The 25,374-nt window shown below is 38.8% G+C and overlaps 1 protein-coding gene and 1 long non-coding RNA gene across 3 annotated transcripts; both read left to right on the forward strand.

Annotated features, from left to right (window-relative positions):
- The first annotated feature begins 178 nt into the window (after positions 1 to 178).
- LOC135532669 (uncharacterized) lies at positions 179 to 4,784 on the forward strand. 2 transcript variants are annotated; one of them, XR_010454376.1, is made up of 3 exons: positions 179 to 283; positions 1,290 to 2,641; positions 3,281 to 4,784. It is a non-coding gene; the product is annotated as an uncharacterized LOC135532669 (long non-coding RNA). The 2 variants fall into 2 exon arrangements; XR_010454377.1 differs by lacking the exon at positions 3,281 to 4,784 and adding an exon at positions 3,038 to 3,265.
- Positions 4,785 to 8,519: 3,735 nt separating this feature from the next.
- On the forward strand, positions 8,520 to 16,447 carry LOC135532671 (zinc finger and SCAN domain-containing protein 2-like). The gene is made up of 5 exons (XM_064960143.1): positions 8,520 to 8,585; positions 9,400 to 9,633; positions 12,624 to 12,857; positions 15,023 to 15,271; positions 15,996 to 16,447. The coding sequence occupies exons 2-5, from the start codon at positions 9,534 to 9,536 to the stop codon at positions 16,445 to 16,447; spliced, it is 1,035 nt and encodes a 344-aa protein (XP_064816215.1). The 5' UTR covers positions 8,520 to 8,585; positions 9,400 to 9,533.
- Positions 16,448 to 25,374: the final 8,927 nt, after the last annotated feature.

Genomic DNA, 25,374 nt, shown 5'->3' on the forward strand with positions numbered 1-25,374 from the left:
AGATAACTCACACCGGATTCGGCCCGAGCTCAATCCCCGCATCCTCGGGCAGAGTCGACAGCTTGATCAACACTATGCAAAGGAGAAGTGTCCCAGAGAAGAAGGAGGAGCAGCAAGAGAGGGCGGGAGCAGCAGCAGCTACCCCCTTCTCGTGTAATGGGGTAGGGCCAACCCAAGGATCCCGAAATGCACGGACGGTGTTCGTGGGGGAACAGGAAGTTCACGACAGGCACGCTACATTCTTCAGAATAAAAAAAAGCGCCAGAACTGTGCAGTCAATAAGGTAACTTTTGTGCCCGTTTCATTTTATTACTACAGATACGTAATAGCACGTTTAAACTTTCCAATGTCGAAAGAACATGTCATTACATGCTAGGTAAATTAAATTAAATTAAATTATTATCAGGTTTGGTAAAGGTTTGATGTGTTATTTTTGTGTCAAACCGAGTGGAGAACGTGGTGACGTTAAACTATTTTACAAGTCACGTAACTAGAGACGTTGGTGTTAGTCTTCGTGGATGTACATATTCTGCTCAGGTTAATTTTAATAAAGAATCAATTTATTTGAGATTTCCGAGCTGCATGTTGTCGGTTTTGTGTAAAATTCACACGCTGTGAAAATGGCGGCGCCGCTCGGACTGGGTCAACGAACTAAATTGCAGACAATGTTACGGTTGCGCAACTGTTTTGAAGCTGAATGTAATGATTGTTGGTTTTATACATGTGTACTAATATTCAGACTCATGCAGTTGTTTCTATCTTTATCTATACATTTGAGTATGGTGTGAACGGAAATACTGCTGGTTTTTGATTGAAACAACGAAGACGCGCGGTTCTTCAGGAAAATAAAACATAATGCGACCTGAAACAAACTAACCCTGTTCTTCATGGTTTTTTAGTCATTTTATGTGAATTTAGGAAATCTATATATTAAGTGACCTTACGTTGTGTGTCCTTTGTGTCTAATATTAATGCATCAATGTTTTCTTGTCAATGTTTACCTACCTGATCTATTGAAATGAGATCAGTTCTTGACTTGGACAAGAATTCACCTCCAAATGTCTACTGTTTGAGCTCATGTTCCTCTTATAGAATATTAGATTAGCAGTGTTGTGGAGCTCCTGCACCTAAATATAAACAGTACTGGCACCTATTTCAGTCCAAGTCAAGCACTGAATTAGATAATTGAACAAGAATAAATATAATATCTTTTTAGAGAATAAAGAGGGTGCCAGAACTGGCAAGACAATAATGTTTGTCTGTTTCTCTTCTACTACTTGCTGACTCAGGTATGAGGCTAGTAACATCGACAGTGAGGACAAACCCAGCCCTCCTCTCTCCTTCCACACCGAGTCCAAACCTACAGTCACTGGGTCCTGATTGTGACAGTGGAGCCCAGTTTGCACTGCAGGATCCAGAGATGGCATCAGTGAAGCTGGAAGACTGGAGCTGAATGTCATCATTAAAGATGAAGAAGAAGAGGAGGAGAAGATTGGGAATTCTGTTTCTCATGGAAAGAGCAGGTTCTATCTATCTACTTTTGTTGTTTGTTCCAACTTCCCACTGTGTATGAAAAGTTGCAGTAGAACTGTTTCATGATGAACTGTTTCAATGAGAAGGTAGAAGTGCCCATTATTTATATTCTAACTATAGAATTAGAATAATCATATTTCCATGATTCCAAAAGTTCACCTTGGTGTTTTGATCTAAATTGCAACATTTGATATGATATTTTGGCCACATCGCCTAGCCCTGTCAGAGCAAAAACCAGGCCAGGTCGAAGGAATTGTCCGTAGAGGTCCATGGAAGGAAAAATTCACAAGCTGGTAAAATGGCGGCTCCCACTCAGTCTGCGTCAACGGACTTCAGTGCAGACGGTGTGGGTGCAGCAGAGACCATTTTAAGGTCACACTACTGTTTTGAAGCTAAATGTAATGATTATCAGTTTCTACATGTCTAGAATATTGACACATTCAGTTTGTCTATGTATTTCTATATGGAAATACAATTGTTTTTTGATTGGAATATTCCCGTGAAGAAGGTTAAGGAAAATAGTACATAGTGCTGCCAAAAACAAACTGTAACCTTGTGCTAAAATGGTTTTTGAGTCTTGTATGCATTTATCTACTACAGGTTAAGTATTAGCTCAAATGTATTATGAAACTCCTGCACATAAATATAAACAGTACCAGCACACAAAATGAGTATCGGCAACTATTTCAGTCCAAGTCAAGCACTGAATTAGATAATTGACCAAGAAAAAAATCTAATATATTTAATAGTGAATAAAGAAAGTGCCAGGACTTTGAAGACGCAACTTTTGTGTCCGCTTCTCCTCTAGTACTTGCCGACTCTGGTATAAGTCGCTCTGGATTAAGAGCGTCTGCTAAATGACTTAAATGTAAATGTAAATGTATGAGGCCGGTAACCTCAACAGTGAGGACAAATGCAGGCCTCTCTCCTTCCACATTGACTCCAAACCTACAGTCACTGGGTCCTGATTGTGACAGTGGAACCCAGTTTGCACTGCAGGAATCAGAGATGGCATCAGTGAAGCTGGAAGACTGCAGTCAAACACTGGAGCTGAATGTCAACATTAAAGATGAAGAGGAGGAGGAGATTGGGAAATGTGTTTCTCATGGTAAGAGCAGGTTGTATCGAACTAAGTTTGTTGTTCATTCCAACTTCCCACTGTGTATGAAAAGTTGCAGTAGAACTGTTTCATGATGAACTGTTTCAATGAAGGTAGATGTTATTTCATGCTACTGAGACGTGCATGGTTTGACACCAGTATTGCCAGCATTTGTTTTATTAACTGAGGTATCTGGAGTGATCAGAGAGTAGACTAAAGAAGTGAAGTAGACAAACTGCCAGTGTTTTAAAGTTCTATGAAATGAGTCTGTGTAGTTTCTAACCCTTGTGATGCTGAGTGGAGGATGACACGCCCCTTTTTTAGCTTTCAGCTCTTACCCAGGATAGTTTTATTCCCCTGTATTGTACAGCCTACTGATATGAATACAAATGTCTCCCGGTACAGACAGAAGAGGACCGGCCACCCATTTGAGCCTGGTTCCTCTGTTTCTCCCAAGGTTCCTGCTTTCTAGGGAGTTTTTCGTGGCCACTGTGCTTCTACATCTGCATTGCTTGCTCTTTGGGGATTTCGGGTTGATTTATGTAAAAGGACTTTGTTACAACTTATGTAAAAAGAGCTTCATAAAATACATTTGATTGACATGTATATCACACCAATTGACTGGTTGTTCTGATATTGTTCACACAGGAGACCATGTTGAGACATTCTCTACATCCAGAGAGCATCAGCAGGAAGATCACAGAGCAAAGATGTCTCACCACTGCCCACATTGTGAGGAGATTTTCCCATTTCTACCCAAGCTAAAAATACACCTAAAAATACACACAGGAGAAAAACTTTACTCTTGCTCTGAATGTGGAAAATGCTTCAAAACATCAGCATCACTAAAACATCATCAGAAAACAAACACAGGAGAGAAGCCTTACTCCTGCTCTGAATGTTGGGTGAGTTTCTCTCAACTGGGCCACTTAAAAAGACATGAACATATACACACAGGAGAGAAGCCTTACTCCTGCTCTGACTGTGGAAATAGGTTCTCTCTAATGGGTACCTTAAAACAGCATGAACGTATACACACAGGAGAGAAGCCTTACTCATGTTCTGAATGTGGAAAATGCTTCAAATCATCATCATCACTAAAAGTTCATCAGAGAACACACACAGGAGAGAAGCCTTACTCCTGCTCTGACTGTGGAAAGAGTTTCTTTCACCTGGGTACCTTAAAACAACATGAATGTATCCACAAAAGAGAGAAGCCTTACTCCTTTTCTGACTGTGGGGCAAGTTTCTCTCGTCCGGACACCTTAGAATGACCTGAACATATACACACAGGAGATAAGTGTTACTCCTGCTCTGACTGTGGAAAGTGTTTCTCTTGAATGTGCCATTTCAAAAGACACCAAGGGAAACACGAGTGGATCCTTACCACTGATCTGACTATAGAAAATGTTAAAACACCAGCTGAGCTTAAAGGTCATTAGAGAAAAGACAAAAGAGATAAGCCTTACTTCTGCTCTCAATGTGGCAAGAGTTTTTCCCAATTGGGCAATGTAAAAACACCCCAACGGATACACACTTCAGAGAAGCCTTATCACTGCACTGACTGTGGGAAGAGGTTCTACAGATTGGGTCATTTAAAAAGACACAAATGTATACATAAAGGACAGGCCTCATCAGTTCTCTCAGACCAGCTAAGATTAGACACTCCACTTAATTATCATGTCATTAAATAATTGGCAACGTTGAATTGGATCAAATGAAGAAAGTGTAGAACACTATTGTAATCCTGTAGTTTCTCACATTGAGAGAACAATGCAGAGGAAAGGGAGTTTTACAGAATGTTAGTCTCTCTTTACTGATCAGTGTGCACCTTGTCAGTTTTGGTGTGTTTTGTTAGCTTCTACTGTAAAGATATTGAGATTACCTTGAATTTGCTTTTAGGGTTGAATATCCTCTGTGAGACGTCTCACAATGGAGTCTGATGGGTGACTGGGTGGTACTGCTTCCCTCTGCAGGTTTCTGTGGGAATGAGCTAGTAGACACAACATACACTGATTTTGCAAAACATTAAGGACACCTGCTCTTTTCATTACATAGATTGACCAGGTGAACACAGGTGAAAACTATAATCCTTAATGATATACAGTGGGGCAAAAAAAGTATTTAGTCAGCCACCAATTGTGCAAGTTCTCCCACTTAAAAAGATGAAAACAAAAAAATCCAGAAAATCATATTGTAGGATTTTTATGAATTTATTTGCAAATTATGGTGGAAAATAAGTATTTGGTCACCTAAAAACAAACAAGTTTTCTGGCTCTCACAGACCTGTAACTTCTTCTTTAAGAGGCTCCTCTGTCTTCCACTCGTTACCTGTATTAATGGCACCTGTTTGAACTTGTTATCAGTATAAAAGACACCTGTCCACAACCTCAAACAGTCACACTCCAAAATCCACTATGGCCAAGACCAAAGAGCTGTCAAAGGCCACTAGAAACAAAATTGTAGACCTGCACCAGCCTGGGAAGACTGAATCTGCAATAGGTAAGCAGCTTGGTTTGAAGAAATCAACTGTGGGAGCAATTATTAGGAAATGGAAGACATACAAGACCACTGATAATCTCCCTCGATCTGGGGCTCCATGCAAGATCTCACCCCGTGGGGTCAAAATGATCACAAGAACGGTGAGCAAAAATCCCAGAACCACACGGGGGGACCTAGTGAATGACCTGCAGAGAGCTGGGACCAAAGTAACAAAGCCTACCATCAGCAAGGGCATTGAAGATGAAACGTGGCTGGGTCTTTCAGCATGACCATGATCCCAAACACACCGCCCGGGCAACGAAGGAGTGGCTTCGTAAGAAGCATTTCAAGGTCCCGGAGTGGCCTAGCCAGTCTCCAGATCTCAACCCCATAGAAAATCTTTGGAGGGAGTTGAAAGTCTGTGTTGCCCAGCAACAGCCCCAAAACATCACTGCTCTAGAGGAGATCTGCATGGAGGAATGGGCCAAAATACCAGCAACAGTGTGTGAAAACCTCGTGAAGACTTACAGAAAACATTTGACCTCTGTCATTGCCAACAAAGGGTATGTAACAAAGTATTGAGAAACTTTTGTTATTGACCAAATACTTATTTTCCACCATAATATGCAAATAAATTCATAAAAAATCCTACAATGTGATTTTCTGGATTTTTTTTCTTCTCATTTTGTCTGTCATAGTTGAAGTGGACCTATGATGAAAATTACAGGCCTCATCTTTTTAAGTGGGAGAACTTGCAAAATTGGTGGCTGACTAAATACTTTTTGCCCCACTGTAGTTGTTGTATTTATTTTGGATCCCCATTAGCTTTCAGTAGAAAACAAGATGTTGCAGTGGGCTAAGGAATGAAAACACTGGAGAATTTTAAAAACATTGCCTGGTCTGATGAATCCCTGTTCCTGCTGTTTCACGCTGATGGGAGGAAACCACGAGTACAACATTGCAGGCTGGTGGTGGTGGTATGATGATATGTTTTCATGCCACATATTGGGCCCCTTGATAAAAGTGGAGCAACGTTTGTGTAAAAATCATTGCCAATCAGGTGCATCCCTTCATGGTGGCCAGGAATGATTCCAAGAACATGACAGGGAATTCAGCTTACTGCAGTGGCCTGCCGAGTCACCAGATCTCAATCCAATTGTGCATCTGTGGGAGGACATGGAAGGAGCTATTCAGAGTATATCCACTCCCAGCCAACTTGACACAATTGTGGGAAGCATTGGAGTCAACATGGGCCAGCATCCCTGTGGAACGTTCTCAACACCTTGGAGAGTCCATACCCCGACTATTGAGGCTGTTCTGAGGACAAAAGGAGGTATAACTCAATATTAGGAAGCCATTCCTAATGTGTTGTGCACTCAGTGTATATCAGATAAAGATGCAGCGATTAAAGGGTGTTATATCTGGGGTTTTGTTATATATTGAGGCTCATCGTCTTGAGCAGAAGATTCCAGGAGTGGTTGGAGCACTAAACTGTGTAGTAGATGGATAGAAGGAAGAAAGTCAATCAGTTTTACTGTTGTTTGAAGAAGATAATCTGCCTACTCCCGAGGTAAAGTTGCTTTTATATTCACACATTTGGACATTAAGCAGACAATCAGCAGACATTTGCAAAAAGCCCTTAATTATTGTACAAATCTGTAACTAATTCATTGATTGTCACAGAAATATAAAAATAGATATGGTTTATTCTTTAAATGTCTAGGATACTTTTACAACCTTCGTTTTGAATAAAAAAAATCCAGTTTTGATTTAAATGCAATGTGAAGCTGTTTAAATCAATAACTAATTCAGCCTTTGTCACAGAATCATCAAACTAGATATGGTTTATTCTATAAATGTCTAGCATACTTTTACAACCTTTGTTTTGAATACAAATTCCAGTTTTGATTTGATAGAAATATATCAAATCTATGAGATGCCATTCTTGTAATGTTTGATATTACAACATTTATATTGCTTGAATACTTAACTATGATTAGCACCTCAGTTCAGTGTGCTTCTGTCAGGATTATGGTCAAATGCATGTCTTTTAAAGTCAATTTAGCAATTGAACAAAAATCCAATTCAATTTGAAAATGTTCCTAATTGCAAAAGCCAGTAACAGAATCTGGGTATTCCAGAACTGTTGTTTACATGTAAATCAACATAACCCTGTTTTATGTTTTTAATACTGCAGATAGAACGCTCTGTGTGTCAGAGATGGTTCCATTTAGCTTGTCTGGGGATGACAATGAAGGACTTCAACAAAGCCAAAATAGAAAATTATTGTAAGGGGCCTTTTTGCTGTTAAATTAGAGACGTATAAATAAATGACTGCTGTGCCTTGTAACTACTTTAAAATGTGGAACTGTTGCACTAAAAATGCAAACATTGATTTGACATACAATTTAAGATTGTAAACATTGTACAACTTTATGTACACATTGTCTAACATCATATAGAACAAATTGCACTTGAAATTAACATTTATTTTAAAGTTATTTTAAATGCATATTCTCACTTTTTTTCTGAGACAATCACTGATTGAGTTGATTTCTTCATCCTTAAATGCAATATTTGAGATGTTATGTATTTCTATCAAATCAAAACGGGAATTTCTACTCAAAGCAAATGTTGTAAAAGTATACTAGACATTTATAGAATAAATCATACATAGTTTGATGTTTCTGTGACAAACGGTGAATTAGTTTTTCATTTATACAGTTTTAAATGATATTTGATAGATTTTATAGAATAAACCAAATCTATTTTTGTTTCTGTGACAATTCATTTGTTATAGATTTTTGAAATTGCAATGGCTTTTGGCGAATGAATGTCTGAATATGAAACCAACTTCACCTCGGTCTGGCTACTCGTGATTTTTTAAATATATATTTTTGACCTTTATGTCAATGACTGCCTACTAAGGAACGGTGGGTTAACTACATTGTTCAGGAACAGAACGACAGATTAATGCTATGTAAACTCGGGGATTCGATTCAGCAACTTTCCAGCTCCAACCACCAGGCTACCTGTGATGCTAGGATATATATCATATGCAGTGTGAGCTATTGTGAATAAGCCATTTCAGTTATGAAATTGATAAAAGAATGGCCATGTTTCAAGTGTGTGCCGACGGAATCTTGTTGGTATTTATTCGGATCCCCATTAGCCGCTGCAAAAGTATCAGAATTGTTCAATTCTCAAACTTCTCAAACCCCGGCTTGGTCTGCTTCCCAAGCGTTATCTGAAGTCTCGCGTTGTTACGTCTCTGTGTTGAGAAACTGGTAGTGGGGGAACAGGAAGTTCCGCGCAGGCGCACATCATTCTTCAGAATAAAGGATACGTCAGAATTGTGCAGTCGAGACGACAATTTCTGTGTCCGTTTCAAATGTATTACTACTGGTATGTAATAGCACGTTATAATATCGAAAGAACATTTCATAACATGCTGGGTAACAAAAACGTCAAGGTATTATCAGGTTTGATAAAGGTTTTATGTGCTATTTTTTTATGTCACATAGTTAGATACTTTGGTAGTCTGAGGGGATGTATATAATTTCGTCAAGGTAATTTCATAAAGGATCTATCTATTTGAGATTTCTGGGTTCGTTTTACATGTCGTTTTTGGTTTTGTGTAAAATTCAGGACATGCTAAAATGGCGGATCCCACTCGGTCTGCATCAACGTACTTCATTGCAGGCACTGAGGGTGCAGCAGAGAAAGACAATTTTACTGTTGCACTACTGTTTTGGAGCTAAATGTAATGATTATCAATCAGTTTAAATGTATAAATGTTACTATGGTGTGAACGGAAATACTATTTTGATTGAAATAATACAGTGAAGACAAGGTTATTCTGGAAAATAGTACATAGTGCTGCCTAAAACATACTGCAAACTTGTACTAAATGTTTTTTTAGTAATTTATGCATTTATGTGAATTCAGGAAATCTACTATAGATTAAGTGCATTTAGAGTTGAGTAGCCTAATTTAAAGTGTATGCTTTGTATAATTAATTAATGTTTTGTTGCCAATGCTTAGCTAAAAGATCTATTGAAATGAGATCAGTGCTTGACTTGGACAGGAGCTCACCGGAGCTGAGTACCGGCACCTCAAACGTCTACTGTTTGAGCTCATGTTCTTCTTATAGAATATTAGCTCAACAGTATTGTGGAGCTCCTTTACCTAAATATAAACCATATTTTTAGAGAATAAAGAAAGTCTTGACAGTTCTGGCACTAACTTTTGTGTCCGTTTCTCTTTATTAATACTGGCCAACTCAGATTAAGTCTGAGGCCGGTAACATCAACAGTGAGGACAAACCCAGCCTGCCTCTCCTTCCACACTGACTCCAAACCTACAGTCACTGGGTCTTGATTGTGACAGTGGAGCCCAGTTTGTACTGCAGGATCCGGAGATGGCATCAGTGAAGCTGGAAGACTGCAGTCAAACACTGGAGATGAATGCCAACATTAAAGATGAAGAGGAGGAGGAGATTGGGACATCTGTTAATCATGGTAAGAGCTGGTTCTATCGAACTAAGTTTGTTATTCGTTCCAACTTCCCACTGTGTATGAAAGTTGCTGTAGAACTGTTATATTTATTTATTTTATTTCACCTTTATTTAACCAGGTAGGCCAGTTGAGAACAAGTTCTCATTTACAACTGCGACCTGGCCAAGATAAAGCAAAGCAGTGTGACAAAAACAACACATGGGATAAACAAATGAAAAATTTATATGCAGTGTGCAAATGTAGTAAGATTAGTGAGGTAAGGCAATAAAAGCCACTGGCGAATTAATTACAATTTAGCATTAACACTGGAGTGATAGATGTGCAGATGATGATGTGTAAGTAGAGATACTGGGGTGCAAAAGAGCAAAAATAAATAACAATATGTGGATGGGGTAGTTAGGTTGGCTATTTACAGATGGGCTGTGTACAGGTGCAATGATCGGTAAGCTGCTCTGACAGCTGATGCTTAAAGTTAGAGAGGGAGATATAAAACTCCAGCTTCAGTAATTTTTGCAATTCGTTCCAGTCATTGACAGCAGAGAACTGGAAGGAGAGGGAGCCAAAAGAGGAGTTGGCTTTGAGGATGACCAGTGAAATATGCCTGCTGGACCATGTACTAAGGGTGGGTGTTGCAATGGTGACCAGTGAGCTGAGATAAGGCAGTTCTTTAACTAGAAAAATACTTATAGATGACCTGGAGCCAATGGGTTTGGTGACGAATATGAAGCGAAGGCCGGCCAACGAGAGCATACAGGTCGCAGTGGTGGGTAGTATATGGGGCTTTGGTGACAAAACGGGTGGCACTGTGATAGACTACATCCAATTTGCTGAGTACTGTTGGAGGCTATTTTGTAAATGACATTGCCGAAGTCAAGAATCGGTAGGATAGTCAGTTTTACAAGGGTATGTTTAGCAGCACGTGTGAAGGGGGCTTTGTTGTGAAATAGGAAGCAGATTCTAGATTTATTTTTGGATTGGAGATGCTTAATGTGAGTCTGGAAGGAGAGTTTACAGTCTAACCAGACACCTAGGTATTTGTAGTTGTCCACATATTCTAAGTCAGTACTGTCCAGAGTAGTGATGCTAGTTGGGCAGGTACGGGCAGCGATCGGTTGATGAGCATGCATTTAGCTTTACCTGCATTTAAAGAGCAGTTGGGGACCACGGAAGGAGTGTTGTATGCCATTGAAGCTCGTCTGGAAGTTTAACACAGTGTCCAAAGAAGGGCCGGAGGTATACAGAATGGTGTCATCTGCGTAGAGGTGGATCAGAGAATCACCAGCAGCAAGAGCGACATCATTGAAAAATACAGATAATTGAACCCTGTGGCACCCCCATAGAGACTGCCAGAGGTCCGGACAACAGGCCCTCCGATTTGATACACTGAACTCTGAGATGTAGTTGGTGAACCAGACGAGGCAGTCATTTGAGAAACCAAGGCTGTTGAGTCTGCCAATACGAATACAGTCGAAAGCCTTGGCCAGGTCAATGAAGACGGCTGCACAGTACTGTCTTTCATCGATGGCAGTTGTGATATCGTTTAGGACCTTGAGCGTGGCTGAGGTGCACCCGTGAACAGCTAGAAAACCAGATTGCATAGCAGAGAAGGTACGGTGGGATTCGAAATGGTCGGTGATCTGTTTGTTAACTTGGCTTTTGAAGACTAGAAAGGCATGGCAGGATTTCTTGACTAACTGTTTTAATGAGAAGGTAGATGTTTTGTTTCGTTACGGCCTTATTCTAAAATGGATTAAATCAAAAATGTTCCTCAATCTACATACAATATCCCATAATGTCAGAGCAAACACAGGTTTTTAGAAATGTTTTCACATATAAAACATTTAAAATATGTTTTTACATAAGTTTTCAGACCCTTTGCTATGAGACTCGACATTGAGCTCAGGTGCAGCTTGTTTCCATTAATCACTCTTGAGATATTTCTTCAACTTGGTTGTTGTCAACCTGTGGTAAATTCAATTGATTGGACATGTTTTGGAAAGGCACAACCTATAGTAGACAGGTGTAAGTCGGGGAGGCAGGGTAGCCTAGTGGTTAGAGCGTTGGTAACCGAAAGGTTTCATGTTCAAATCCTCGAGCTGACAAGGTACAAATCTGTCGTTCTGCCCCTGAACAGGCAGTTAAGCCACTGTTCCCAGGCCGTCATTGAAAATAAGAATTTGTTCTTAACTGACTTGCCTAGTTAAAGGTCAAATTTAAAAATAAAAAAAAGTACGTTGTGGAAATTGCAAGATTATGTTATAATACTTGTATTGCATTATCATGGTTGTTTTATTCGACAGAATAGAGTGTTCTGTTAACTATTGTGTGTATGTTCTACTGAGGAGGGCCTCTATGAGATAACACTGACAGAGGAGATTTACAATGTTTTTGGTTGATAAAACCTAAAGAGCATTCCAGATAACATGAGGTAATGTTTTTGTGCTCTAGGAGGACCAGACACTGGTCTATACAATAAACTGTTGACACAGCAGTTGCTGTCTGCTATGTATTATAGATACCCTTTCATACAAATCTTAACCTTGTCACCATTCTATGTATCTGTTGTTCGCCATGTAGGTTGAGAGGGGTGTATCTTGGCTATAAAAGATCTTTGTACTTTTGTGTTGTCACTTTTCAATGGTTCATTAGAAATGGTGCATCATTGAAAGTCATTGCGATTGCAAATCTCTTATTATTAAAGATGGAGTTTAAGTACAACTCTGACTGGTGTGTAAAGTTTGTCTCTCCTCATTTGGTAATACAGAAATTAACCACCAAGTATTAGCTCAAAACTATTGGGAGTTCCTGCACCCAAATATAAACCCTACCGGCACCCAAAATGAGTATTGGCAAATATTTCAGTCCAAGTCAAGCACTGAATTAGATAATTGAACAATAAAAAATATAAGATTTAATAGAGAATAAAGACCTTGCCAGAACTTTCAAGAAAATATCTTTTGTGTCTGTTTCTCTTGTACTACTTGCCGACTCAGGTATGAGGTCGTTAACATCAACAGTGAGGACAAACCCAGCCTGCCTCTCTCCTTCCACATTGAGTCCAAACCTCCTGTCACTGGGTCCTGATTGTGACAGTGGAGCCCAGTTTGCACTGCAGGATCTAGAGATGGCATCAGTGAAGCTGGAAGACTGCAGTCAAACACTGGAGCTGAATGTAAACATTAAACATGAAGAAGAGGAGGAGAAGATTGGGAAATCTGTTTCTCATGGTAAGAGCAGGTTCTATCTATCTACTTTTGTTGTTTGTTACAACTTTCCACTGTGTATGAACATTTGCAGTAGAACTGTTTCATGATGAACTGTTTCCATGAGAAGGTAAATATATAATTCTACTGACACTTGCATGGTTTGACCCCAGTATTGCCAGCATTTGTTTATTCACTGTGCTATCTACAGTGATCAGATGAGTAAGAAAGATAACGTTTAAGTTCCTTGCTCAGAACATGAGAACATATGAAAGCTGGTGGTTCCTTTTAACATGAGTCTTCAATATTCCCAGGTAAGAAGTTTTAGGTTGTAGTTATAGGACTATCTCTCTATACCATTTGTATTTCATTAACCTTTGACTATTGGATGTTCTTATAGGGACTTTAGTATACTGTTACACTGGCAATAGCTTCTGTCCCTCTCCTCGTTCCTACCTGGGCTCGAACCAGAAACACAGCGACAACAGCTGCCCTCGAAGCAGCGTTACCCATGCAGAGCAAGGGGAACAACCACTCCAAGTCTCAGAGCGAGTGACGTTTGAAACGCTATTAGCGCGCAATCCGCTAACTAGCTTACCATTTTACATCGGTTACACTGACCTAATCTCGGGAGTTGATAGGCTTGAAGTCATAAATGGTGAAATGCTTGAAACACAACGAAGAGCTGCTGGCAAAACACACAAAAGTGCTGTTTGAATGATTGCTTACGAGCTTGCTGTTGCCTTCCACCGCTCAGTCAGACTGCTCTATCAAATCATAGACTTAGTTAAAGTGGGGCAAAAGGCTCCTCTGTCCTCCACTCGTTACCTCCACTCGTTACCTTTTTTTTACATTGACGATACATTGGAGATAATATAAGACAAGTACTGGAAACAATAGAATACTATGAAATATCAGGGACACCAGGCCTGGTTTTCATAGCTGATTTTGAGAAGGATTTTGATAAAGTACGAATGGAGTTTGTATAAATGCCTAGAATATTTAAGTTTTGGGAAATCTCTTTATAAAATGGGTTAAAGTTATGTATAGTAACCCTAGGTGTAAATTAGTAAATAATGGCTACATCTCAAAGTTTTTAACTATTTAGAGGAATAAAACAAGGTTGTCCACTATCGGCATATCTATTTATTATTGCCATCGAAATGTTAGCTGTTAATATTATATCAAACAATAATATTTAGGGATTACAAAATCCGTGGCTTAAAAACAAAGGAGTCATTGTATGCTGCTGATTTTGTTTTCTTTTAAAACCCCAATTAGTCTCTCCACGGCCTCATAGAGGATCTAGATACTTTTGCTATTCTCTCTGGATTAAAACCAAATTATGATAAGTGTACTATATTACGTATTGGATCACTAAAAAATGCAAATTTTAAAATTACCATGTAGTTTACCAATAAAATGGTCTGACGGAGATGTGGACATACTCGGTATACAAATTTGGTTAGCAAGCGGCGATGATCCAGATGAAAAGGTGCGTCAACTCTGTCTGCGTCAAAGAGAGGCAATTTCATGGTCGCACTACTGTTTTGAAGCTGAATGTAATGATGATCAGTTTCCTACATGTGTACTAATATTCAGACACATTCAGTTTCTATCTTTGTCTATAAATGTTAATATGGTGTGAACGGGAAATACAATTGGTTTTTGATTTAAATAATACAGTGAAGACAAGGTTATTCAGGAAAATAGTACATAGTGCTGCCTAAAACATACTGCAACCTTGTACTAAATGGTTTTTGAGTTGTTTATTAATTTATGTAAATCCAAGAAATCTACTATAGGTTAAGTTTAGTTACGTTGTGTAGCGTGTACTTTGTCTAATTTGAACGAATTCTTGTTTTTGTTGTCAATGCTTACCTACCTCATCTATTGAAATGAGAAGGACAGGAGCTCACTGGAGCTGAGTACCAGCACCTCAATGTTCTACTGCTTGAGCTGATGTTCCTCTTATAGAATATTACCTCAACAGTATTGTGGAGCTCCTGCATCTAAATATAAACAGTACCCCACCATCTAAAATGAGTATCAAACTATTTCAGTCCAAGTTAAGCACTGAATTAGATAATTGCACAAGAATAAAATCGAATATATTTTAATAGAGAGTAAAGAGAGTGCCGGAACAGTCAAGACAATAACTTTTTGTCTGTTTCTCATTGTTACTACAGGACCACTACAATTAAGTCTGAGTCCGGTAACATCAACAGTGAGGACAAACCCAGCCTGCCTCTCTCCTTCCACACTGAGTCCAAACCCACAGTCACTGGGTCCTGATTGTGACAGTGGAGCCCAGTTTGCACTGCAGGATCCAGAGATGGCATCAGTGAAGCTGGAAGACTGCAGTCAAACACTGGAGCTGAATGTCAACATTAAAGATGAAGAAGAGGAGGAGAAGATTGGGAAATCTGTTTCTCATGGTAAGAGCAGGTTCTAACTAAGTTAGTTGTTCGTTCCGACTTCCCACTGTATGAAAAGTTGCAGTAGAACTGTTTCATGATGAACTGTTTCAATGAGAAGATAATGTTACTTCATGCTACTCCGACTTGCATGGTTTGACACCAGTATTGCCAGCATTTGTTTTATTCCCTGGGATATCTGGAGTGCTCAAAGAGTAGTACACCTAAGTGGTGAAGTATACAATCTGCCAGTGTTTTAAAGTTCTATGAAATTAGTACATTGACGGCCTACCCCCGGCCAAACCCGGACAACGCTGGGCCAATTGTGAGCCACCCTATTAGGACTCCCAATCATGGCCAGATGTGATACAGCCTGGTTACTAACCCTTTGATAGTGATTGGAGGATGATATGGCTTTTACCCACTTTTAGAATTGTTCTGTTCCCTTTCCTATTGTGCAGTCTACTAATATGAATATGTATGTCTCCCGGTACGGCCAGAAGAGGACTGGCCACCTATTTGAGCCTGGTTCCTCTCTATGTTTCTTCCTGGGTTCCTGCTTGCTGGGGAGTTTTTCGTGGCCACTTTGTTTCTACATCTGCATTGCTTGCTCTTTGGGGATTGAGGCTGGGTTTCTGTAAAGCACTTTGTGACAACTTCTGATGTAATAAGGGCTACATAAAATGCATGTGATTGACATGTATATCACATCAACTGACTGGTTCTTCTCATGTTGTTCACACAGGAGACCATGTTGAGACATTCTCTACATCCAGAGAGGAACAGCAGGAAGCTCACAGAGCTAAGAGGTCTTACCCCTGCCCACACTGTGAGGAGATTTTCCCATTTCTATCAAAGCTAAAAGTACACCTAAAAATACACACAGGAGAGAATCGTTATTCCTATACTGACAGTGGGAAGAATTTCACAACATCCAAGGCTCTGACAGTTCATCAGAGAGTGCACACAGGAGAGAAGCTGTTCTCCTGCTCTGACTGTGTAAAATGCTTCACAACATCAACTAGGCTAAAAGTTCATCAAAGAACACACACAGGAGAGAAGCCTTACATCTGCTCTGACTGTAAGGCGAGTTTCTCTCTACTGCGCAACTTAAAACGACATGAACGTTTACACACAGAGAGAAGCTTTACTCCTGCTCTGACTGTAAGGCGAGTTTCTCTCTACTGTGCAACTTAAAACGACATGAACGTATACACACAGGAAAGAAGCCTTACATCTGCTCTGACTGTAAGGCGAGTTTCTCTCTACTGCGCAACTTAAAACGACATGAACGTTTACACACAGGAGAGAAGCTTTACTCCTGCTCTGACTGACTGTGACATGAAAGAAGTTTCCTGCTCTGACTGTGGAAAGAGCCACTGGGCCACCTAAAAACACATAAACATATACATACAGGAGAGAAGCCTTACTCCTGCTCTGACTGTGGAAAGAGTTTCTCTCGACTGGGCCACTTAAAAACACATAAACATATACATACAGGAGAGAAGCCTTACTCCTGCTCTGACTGTGTAAAATGCTTCACAACATCAACTGAGCTAAAAGTTCATAAAAGAACACACACAGGAGAGAAGCCTTACTCCTGCTCTGATTGTGTAAAATGCTTCACAACATCAACTAGGCTAAAAGTTCATCAGAGAACACACACAGGAGAGAAGCCTTACATCTGTTCTGACTGTGCGGCGAGTTTCTCTGTACTGTGCCACTTAAAACGACATGAAAGTATACACACAGGAGAGAAGCCTTACTCCTGCTCTGACTGTGCGGCGAGTTTCTCTCTACTGTGCAACTTAAAACGACATCAACGTTTACACACAGGAGAAAAGCCTTATCACTGCACTGACTGTGAGAAGAGATTCTACAGATTGGGCCATTTAAAAAGACACCAATGTATACATAAAGGAGAGAAGTCTCATCAGTTCTCTCAGACCAGCTAAGATTAGATACCACTTAATTCTCATGTCATTAAATAATTGGCAACGTTGAATTGAATCAAATGAAGAAAGCGTAGAACACTCTTGTTTCTCACTGTGAGAGAACTGTTCAGAGGGAATGGAGCATTATAGAATGTTAGCCTGTCTTTAATGATCATTTTACACCTTGACAGTTTGTGAATTTTGTTAGCATCTACTGTAAAGATATTGAGATAACCTTGGATTTGCCCTTAAGGTTGAATATCCTTTGTGAGGCTTCTCACAGTGGAGTCTGATGGTTAACTGAGTGGTACTGCTTCACTGCAGTTTTCTGTGGGATTGAGCTAGTAGTTACAACATGCACTGAGTGTACAGAACATTAACGACACCTGTTCTTTCCTTGACATAGACTGACCAGCTGAACCCAGGTGAAAGCTATGATCTTTAATGATCTAGTTGTGTATTTATTGGAAACATACTGCCTGGTCTGATGAATCCCAGTTCATGCTGTTTCATACTGATGGGACGAAATGGTGGAAAAAGTACCTAACTGTCATACTTGAGTAAAAGTAATGATACCTTTAATATAAAATGACTCAAGTGAAAGTGAGTCACCCATTAAAATACTACTTGAGTAAAAGTATTTGGTTGTAAATATACTTAAGTATCAAAAGTAAAAGTATGAATAATTTCAAATTCCTTCAATTAAGCAAACCAGACGGCACATTTGTCTTTAAAAAATATATATAGTACGGATAGCCAGGGGCAGACTCCAACACTCAGACATCATTTACAAACGAAGCATTTGTGTTTAGTGAGTCCGCCAGATCAGAGGCAGTGGGGATGACCAGGGATGTTGTCTTTTAGTGCGTGAATTGGACCATTTCCTGTCCTGCTAGTCGTAAAAAATGTCAGGGGTATTTTGGGTGTCAGGGAAAATGTATGGAGTAAAAAGTACGTTATTTTCTTTCGGAATGTAGTGAAGTAAAAGTTGTCAACAATATAAATAATAAAGTACAGATACGCCCAAAAAACTGCTCAATTTGTTATTTAAAGAAATTATCCTGAAAAAAGGGGTCAAATTAAAAACAAACAAAAAATATATAAAAAGTAAAGTACAGATACAACTAAAGTAGGTCTTTAAATAATTTTTGCTTCAGTACTTTACACCACTGCATGCATCCATGCCGTGTGTCAGCATTACAGGCTGGTGGTGTGATGGTTGGGGTGTGTTTTCAGGACACACATTGGGCCTCTTGATAAAAGTTGAGCAATGTTTGACTGCCACAGGATGTCTAAACATCATTGTCAATCAGGTGCCTCCATGGCAGCAGTGTATCCATCTGCAAGTTGTTTTCTTCAGCAGGATTATGCCACAAGGTTTGTCCAGGAATTGTTCCAATAACATGACAGGGAATTCAGCTTACTGTGGGAGGAGATGGAACGAGCTATTCGGAGTTGACACCTTGGACAGTCTATGCACTGATGAATTGAGGATGTTCTGAGGACAAAGGGAGGTGCAACTCAATATTTTGAAGGTGTTCCTAATGTTTTGTACACTGTATATCAGATAAGGATGGGGTGGTCAGTTTTTAGCATTGGTATGGGTGTATTATTTTATTACTAAACTTTTGTTTAATGATTAACAGACTATGAATCTACTACTTGTTTATTAAATTGTCTTTAATACTTGATTCATTATTGTAGTCATTGATGATGAATGTATTTGAAAGACTGTATTGAAGTTAATTCATCTGGTGGCAGGTAGCCTAGCGGTTAAGAGTGTTATTCCAGTAACTGAAAGGTTGCTTGTTTGAATCCCGAGCCGACTTGGTGTAAAAATCTGTCATTGTGCCCTTGAACAAGCCAATTAACCCTTATTTGTCCTGTACATCTCTCTGGATAAGAGCATCCGCTAAATTACAAGAATGTAATGAAAAATGTTTGTACATTTTTTTTTCTCTTGTGTATAATTAAATGAAATAAACTGTATATACAATAAACAACATTACCACTTTGTTTACCCTGGTCAGAGGGACAGGACCATAGTAAACTAGACTATGTAACTGCTGCTGTCAGTAGCCTACAGTCTCCATGTAATACAGCATGTCAGATCACTAATGATTAGGTGTATAGGCTGCTACATTTCTGCTTATGTCTTTTGGGAGTGATATGTTATCAGGCTAAGTAACTACGAGGTACATTATTTACCCATTTCAATCTTATACCAACCAACCCTGTGCTTGGTGTGACTGGTATGGTCAGAACAGACCATCTGATATGCCCTTAAATATTCTAATATGCAACCTGGAATTAAAATGTAAGAGGACCAGTGCTTCTCCAGTGAATCACATTGTGCTGTTTGAGAGGGCTGTTGTTAGACTGCATTGTATCATTGTTTCCTCTTCTGAGTGCACTGGTGGGCAACAATATTTACATTTACATTTAAGATATATAATTTCAATTCACAGAGACAATGAATTTTTCAAATACTTATTTTCCACCATAATTTGTAAATAAATTCATTAAATCCTACAATGTGATTTTCTGGATTTTTTTCTCTCATTTTGTCTGTCATAGTTGAAGTGTACCTATGATTAAAATTACAGGCCTCTCTCATATTTTTAAGTGGGAGAACTTGCACAATTGGTGGCTGACAAAATACTTTTTTGCCCCACTGTATGCCTTGATGATACTCAAACGTGTATTTACCACATCAAAATCTTAATTTCTAAAGTAATGTGAAATAGGTTCACATATTCATCTATCAATTTAAATTAATTCATCCCAAAGGTGTAATGAGATGTGGTGGAAATCACATTTCATATAAAACAAATGATGCCATTTTAATGTCACAGTAGTACATGTTTAATTTGATTGAAGGTATAGAACAGACCATTTGTTCCATCATCCCAAAGGTGTTCTTCCATGTGCGGGCCATTCAAGTTCTTCCACACTGATCTCAACAAACCACTTCTGCATGGATCTTGCTTTGTGCACGGGTACATTGTCATGCTGAAACAGGAAAGGGCCTTCCCCAAAACTGTTGCCACAGAGTTGAAAGCACAGAATCATCTAGAATGTCATCGTATGCTCGAGCGTTATTTTCTTTCACTGAAACTACTTGAAATGAATTCTTTCTCGCCCTTGGTAGTTACTAACCCCTGTGATAGTGGCAGTTTGGAACTCGGTAGTGAGTTGTCATGTCTAAATGTTGATATTTAACCCTAACCCAGTAACTCAGTAGTGAGTTGTCATGTTTAAATGTTGATATTTAACCCTAACCCAGTAACTCGGTAGTGAGTTGTCATGTCTAAATGTTGATATTTAACCCTAACCCAGTAACTCGGTAGTGAGTTGTCATGTCTAAATGTTGATATTTAACCCTAACCCAGTAACTCAGTAGTGAGTTGTCATGTTTAAATGTTGATATTTAACCCTAACCCAGTAACTCGGTAGTGAGTTGTCATGTTTAAATGTTGATATTTAACCCTAACCCAGTAACTCGGTAGTGAGTTGTCATGTCTAAATGTTGATATTTAACCCTAACCCAGTAACTCGGTAGTGAGTTGTCATGTCTAAATGTTGATATTTAACCCTAACCCAGTAACTCGGTAGTGAGTTGTCATGTCTAAATGTTGATATTTAACCCTAACCCAGTAACCGGTAGTGAGTTGTCATGTCTAAATGTTGATATTTAACCCTAACCCAGTAACTCGGTAGTGAGTTGTCATGTCTAAATGTTGATATTTAACCCTAACCCAGTAATCGGTAGTGAGTTGTCATGTCTAAATGTTGATATTTAACCCTAACCCAGTAACTCGGTGAGTTGTCATGTCTAAATGTTGATATTTAACCCTAACCCAGTAACTCGGTAGTGAGTTGTCATGTCTAAATGTTGATATTTAACCCTAACCCAGTAACTCAGTAGTGAGTTGTCATGTCTAAATGTTGATATTTAACCCTAACCCAGTAACTCGGTAGTGAGTTGTCATGTCTAAATGTTGATATTTAACCCTAACCCAGTAACTCGGTAGTGAGTTGTCATGTCTAAATGTTGATATTTAACCCTAACCCAGTAACTCAGTGAGTTGTCATGTCTAAATGTTGATATTTAACCCTAAAGTAACTCAGTGAGTTGTCATGTCTAAATGTTGATATTTAACCCTAACCCAGTAACTCAGTGAGTTGTCATGTCTAAATGTTGATATTTAACCCTAACAGTAACTCAGTGAGTTGTCATGTCTAAATGTTGATATTTAACCCTAACCCAGTAACTCGGTAGTGAGTTGTCATGTCTAAATGTTGATATTTAACCCTAACCCAGTAACTCAGTGAGTTGTCATGTCTAAATGTTGATATTTAACCCTAACCCAGTAACTCAGTGAGTTGTCATGTCTAAATGTTGATATTTAACCCTAACCCAGTAACTCAGTGAGTTGTCATGTCTAAATGTTGATATTTAACCCTAACCCAGTAACTCAGTGAGTTGTCATGTCTAAATGTTGATATTTAACCCTAACCCAGTAACTCAGTGAGTTGTCATGTCTAAATGTTGATATTTAACCCTAACCCAGTAACTCAGTGAGTTGTCATGTCTAAATGTTGACTAACCCAGTAACTCAGTGAGTTGTCATGTCTAAATGTTGATATTTGTAACCCAGTAACTCAGTGAGTTGTCATGTCTAAATGTTGATATTTAACCCTAACCCAGTAACTCAGTGAGTTGTCATGTCTAAATGTTGATATTTAACCCTAACCCAGTAACTCAGTGAGTTGTCATGTCTAAATGTTGATATTTAACCCTAACCCAGTAACTCGGTAGAGTTGTCATGTCTAAATGTTGATATTTAACCCTAACCCAGTAACTCGGTAGTGAGTTGTCATGTCTAAATGTTGATATTTAACCCTAACCCAGTAACTCGGTAGTGAGTTGTCATGTCTAAATGTTGATATTTAACCCTAACCCAGTAACTCGGTAGTGAGTTGTCATGTCTAAATGTTGATATTTAACCCTAACCCAGTAAGTAGTGAGTTGTCATGTCTAAATGTTGATATTTAACTAACCCAGTAACTCGGTAGTGAGTTGTCATGTCTAAATGTTGATATTTAACCCTAACCCAGTAACTCGGTAGTGAGTTGTCATGTCTAAATGTTGATATTTAACCCTAACCCAGTAACTTCGGTAGTGAGTTGTCATGTCTAAATGTTGATATTTAACCCTAACCCAGTAACTTCGGTAGTGAGTTGTCATGTCTAAATGTTGATATTTAACCCTAACCCAGTAACTCGGTAGTGAGTTGTCATGTCTAAATGTTGATATTTAACCCTAACCCAGTATCGGTAGTGAGTTGTCATGTCTAAATGTTGATATTTAACCCTAACCCAGTAACTCGGTAGTGAGTTGTCATGTCTAAATGTTGATATTTAACCCTAACCCAGTAACTCGGTAGTGAGTTGTCATGTCTAAATGTTGATATTTAACCCTAACCCAGGTCGGTAGTGAGTTGTCATGTCTAAATGTTGATATTTAACCCTAACCCAGTAACTTCGGTAGTGAGTTGTCATGTCTAAATGTTGATATTTAACCCTAACCCAGTAACTCGGTAGTGAGTTGTCATGTCTAAATGTTGATATTTAACCCTAACCCAGTAATTTCGGTAGTGAGTTGTCATGTCTAAATGTTGATATTTAACCCTAACCCAGTAACTCGGTAGTGAGTTGTCATGTCTAAATGTTGATATTTAACCCTAACCCAGTAACTCAGTGAGTTGTCATGTCTAAATGTTGATATTTAACCCTAACCCAGTAACTCAGTGAGTTGTCATGTCTAAATGTTGATATTTAACCCTAACCCAGTAACTCGGTAGAGTTGTCATGTCTAAATGTTGATATTTAACCCTTTAACTCGGTAGAGTTGTCATGTCTAAATGTTGATATTTAACCCTAACCCAGTAACTCGTTAGAGTTGTCATGTCTAAATGTTGATATTTAACCCTAACCCAGTAACTCAGTGAGTTGTCATGTCTAAATGTTGATATTTAACCCTAACAGTAACTCAGTGAGTTGTCATGTCTAAATGTTGATATTTAACCCTAAAGTAACTCAGTGAGTTGTCATGTCTAAATGTTGATATTTAACCCTAACCCAGTAACTCAGTGAGTTGTCATGTCTAAATGTTGATATTTAACCCTAAAGTAACTCAGTGAGTTGTCATGTCTAAATGTTGATATTTAACCCTAACCCAGTAACTCAGTGAGTTGTCATGTCTAAATGTTGATATTTAACCCTAACCCAGTAACTCAGTGAGTTGTCATGTCTAAATGTTGATATTTAACCCTCCAGTAACTCAGTGAGTTGTCATGTCTAAATGTTGATATTTAACCCTAACCCAGTAACTCAGTGAGTTGTCATGTCTAAATGTTGATATTTAACCCTAACCCAGTAACTCGAGTAGTGAGTTGTCATGTCTAAATGTTGATATTTAACCCTAACCCAGTAATTTTACACAAAGTGAGTTGTCATGTCAACAAATGTTGATATTTAACCCTAACCCAGTAACTCGGTAGTGAGTTGTCATTTGATATTTAACCCTAACCCAGTAACTCGGTAGTGAGTTGTCATGTCTAAATGTTGATATTTAACCCTAACCCAGTAACTCGGTAGTGAGTTGTCATGTCTAAATGTTGATATTTAACCCTAACCCAGTAACTCGGTAGTGAGTTGTCATGTCTAAATGTTGATATTTAACCCTAACCCAGTAACTCGGTAGTGAGTTGTCATGTCTAAATGTTGATATTTAACCCTTAACTCGGTAGTGAGTTGTCATGTCTAAATGTTGATATTTAACCCTAACCCAGTAACTCGGTAGTGAGTTGTCATGTCTAAATGTTGATATTTAACCCTAACCCAGTAACTCGGTAGTGAGTTGTCATGTCTAAATGTTGATATTTAACCCTAACCCAGTAACTCGGTAGTGAGTTGTCATGTCTAAATGTTGATATTTAACCCTAACCCAGTAACTCCGTAGTGAGTTGTCATGTCTAAATGTTGATATTTAACCCTAACCCAGTAATAACCATAGTAAGTCACATGAATAGACATCAAAATCACTCAACCATCCTAACATAATACATCATGTAATGTTCTTATTTAGTGTTCAATTTCAACTGAACCATGATCATATGTCATTTGTTTGTCTTTTCAGGTCTTACGGCAAGTGAAAATGTATGAACTAAAACATTTAGTCATTACCACCAGATTCTGTCCTTACCATCACAGTTCATTATGTGGTAGTAATGATGTGGTGGGAATAACAATTTTACAACATTTGGTCATAAAAAGCAGGGATTCTAGCATACAATGTACCCTAAATACACATAATTAAAACAATTTCAAAAATTAACAATTTGATGAAATTATAGCCTATTTGGTAATGACCAAATAGACTCCATGACATCCATGTGCTCCACTGTCACTATTCATATCCATGGTAACCAAGTACACACTTTTGAAAAAAGGTCATGTCATTTGCTTGTCGTGGTGTTAATGACACAATACTTAGAGACGACTGTATTTTGTGTAAAGAAAGTATCAAATGGCTTATGCACATCTAATATATATATAGTTTCCATGTATTTGACTCTTTTTAAACAGGTGCATTAAATATTTTGTAATTATCAAGACTTTTTAAAAGTGTAATACAAAGAAGAATGTCAAAAGTCGTGTGAGACAGAACAAAAACAGACATGACATGCTGGAAGAAAAAGAGTTGAAGGTTATTTTAGTATCTACTTAATGGATGTGAATTAAACAAATCTAAATGAGCATTTCATCTTAAAAATCGAACCCTGAGACACAAAGGCACTATTGAGGTTAGTGCGTACGGCCCAGTACATCACTAGGGCCAAGCTTCCTGCCATCTAGGACCTCTATATCAGGTGGTGTCAGAGGAATAGCCCTAAAAATTGTCAAAGACTCCAGCCACCCTAGTCATAGACTGTTCTCTCTTACTGCACGGCAAGCAGTACCAGAGAACCAAGTCTAGGTCCAAGAGGCTTCTAAACAGCTTCAACCCCCAAGCCATAAGACTCCTGAGCAGCTAATCAAATGGCTACCCAGACTATTTGCACCCCCCCCCCCACCCACCGGTGCTACTACTTGTATCTATGCATAACCACTTTAATAACTCTA

The sequence above is a fragment of the Oncorhynchus masou genome, unplaced genomic scaffold (genome assembly GCF_036934945.1).
Source record: "Oncorhynchus masou masou isolate Uvic2021 unplaced genomic scaffold, UVic_Omas_1.1 unplaced_scaffold_1980, whole genome shotgun sequence".
Classification (NCBI taxonomy): domain Eukaryota; kingdom Metazoa; phylum Chordata; class Actinopteri; order Salmoniformes; family Salmonidae; genus Oncorhynchus; species Oncorhynchus masou.

What these genes read in the sequence shown, in the direction of transcription:
- LOC135532671 (XM_064960143.1), top strand. Translation starts at nt 9,534, where the DNA reads ATGGCATCAGTGAAGCTGGAAGACTGCAGTCAAACACTGGAGATGAAT. An exon ending in TGGGAAATCTGTTTCTCATG is followed by an intron (nt 12,858 to 15,022) that starts GTAAGAGCAGGT and finishes TTGTTACTACAG; the next exon opens with GACCACTACAATTAAGTCTG. An exon ending in TGGGAAATCTGTTTCTCATG is followed by an intron (nt 15,272 to 15,995) that starts GTAAGAGCAGGT and finishes TTGTTCACACAG; the next exon opens with GAGACCATGTTGAGACATTC.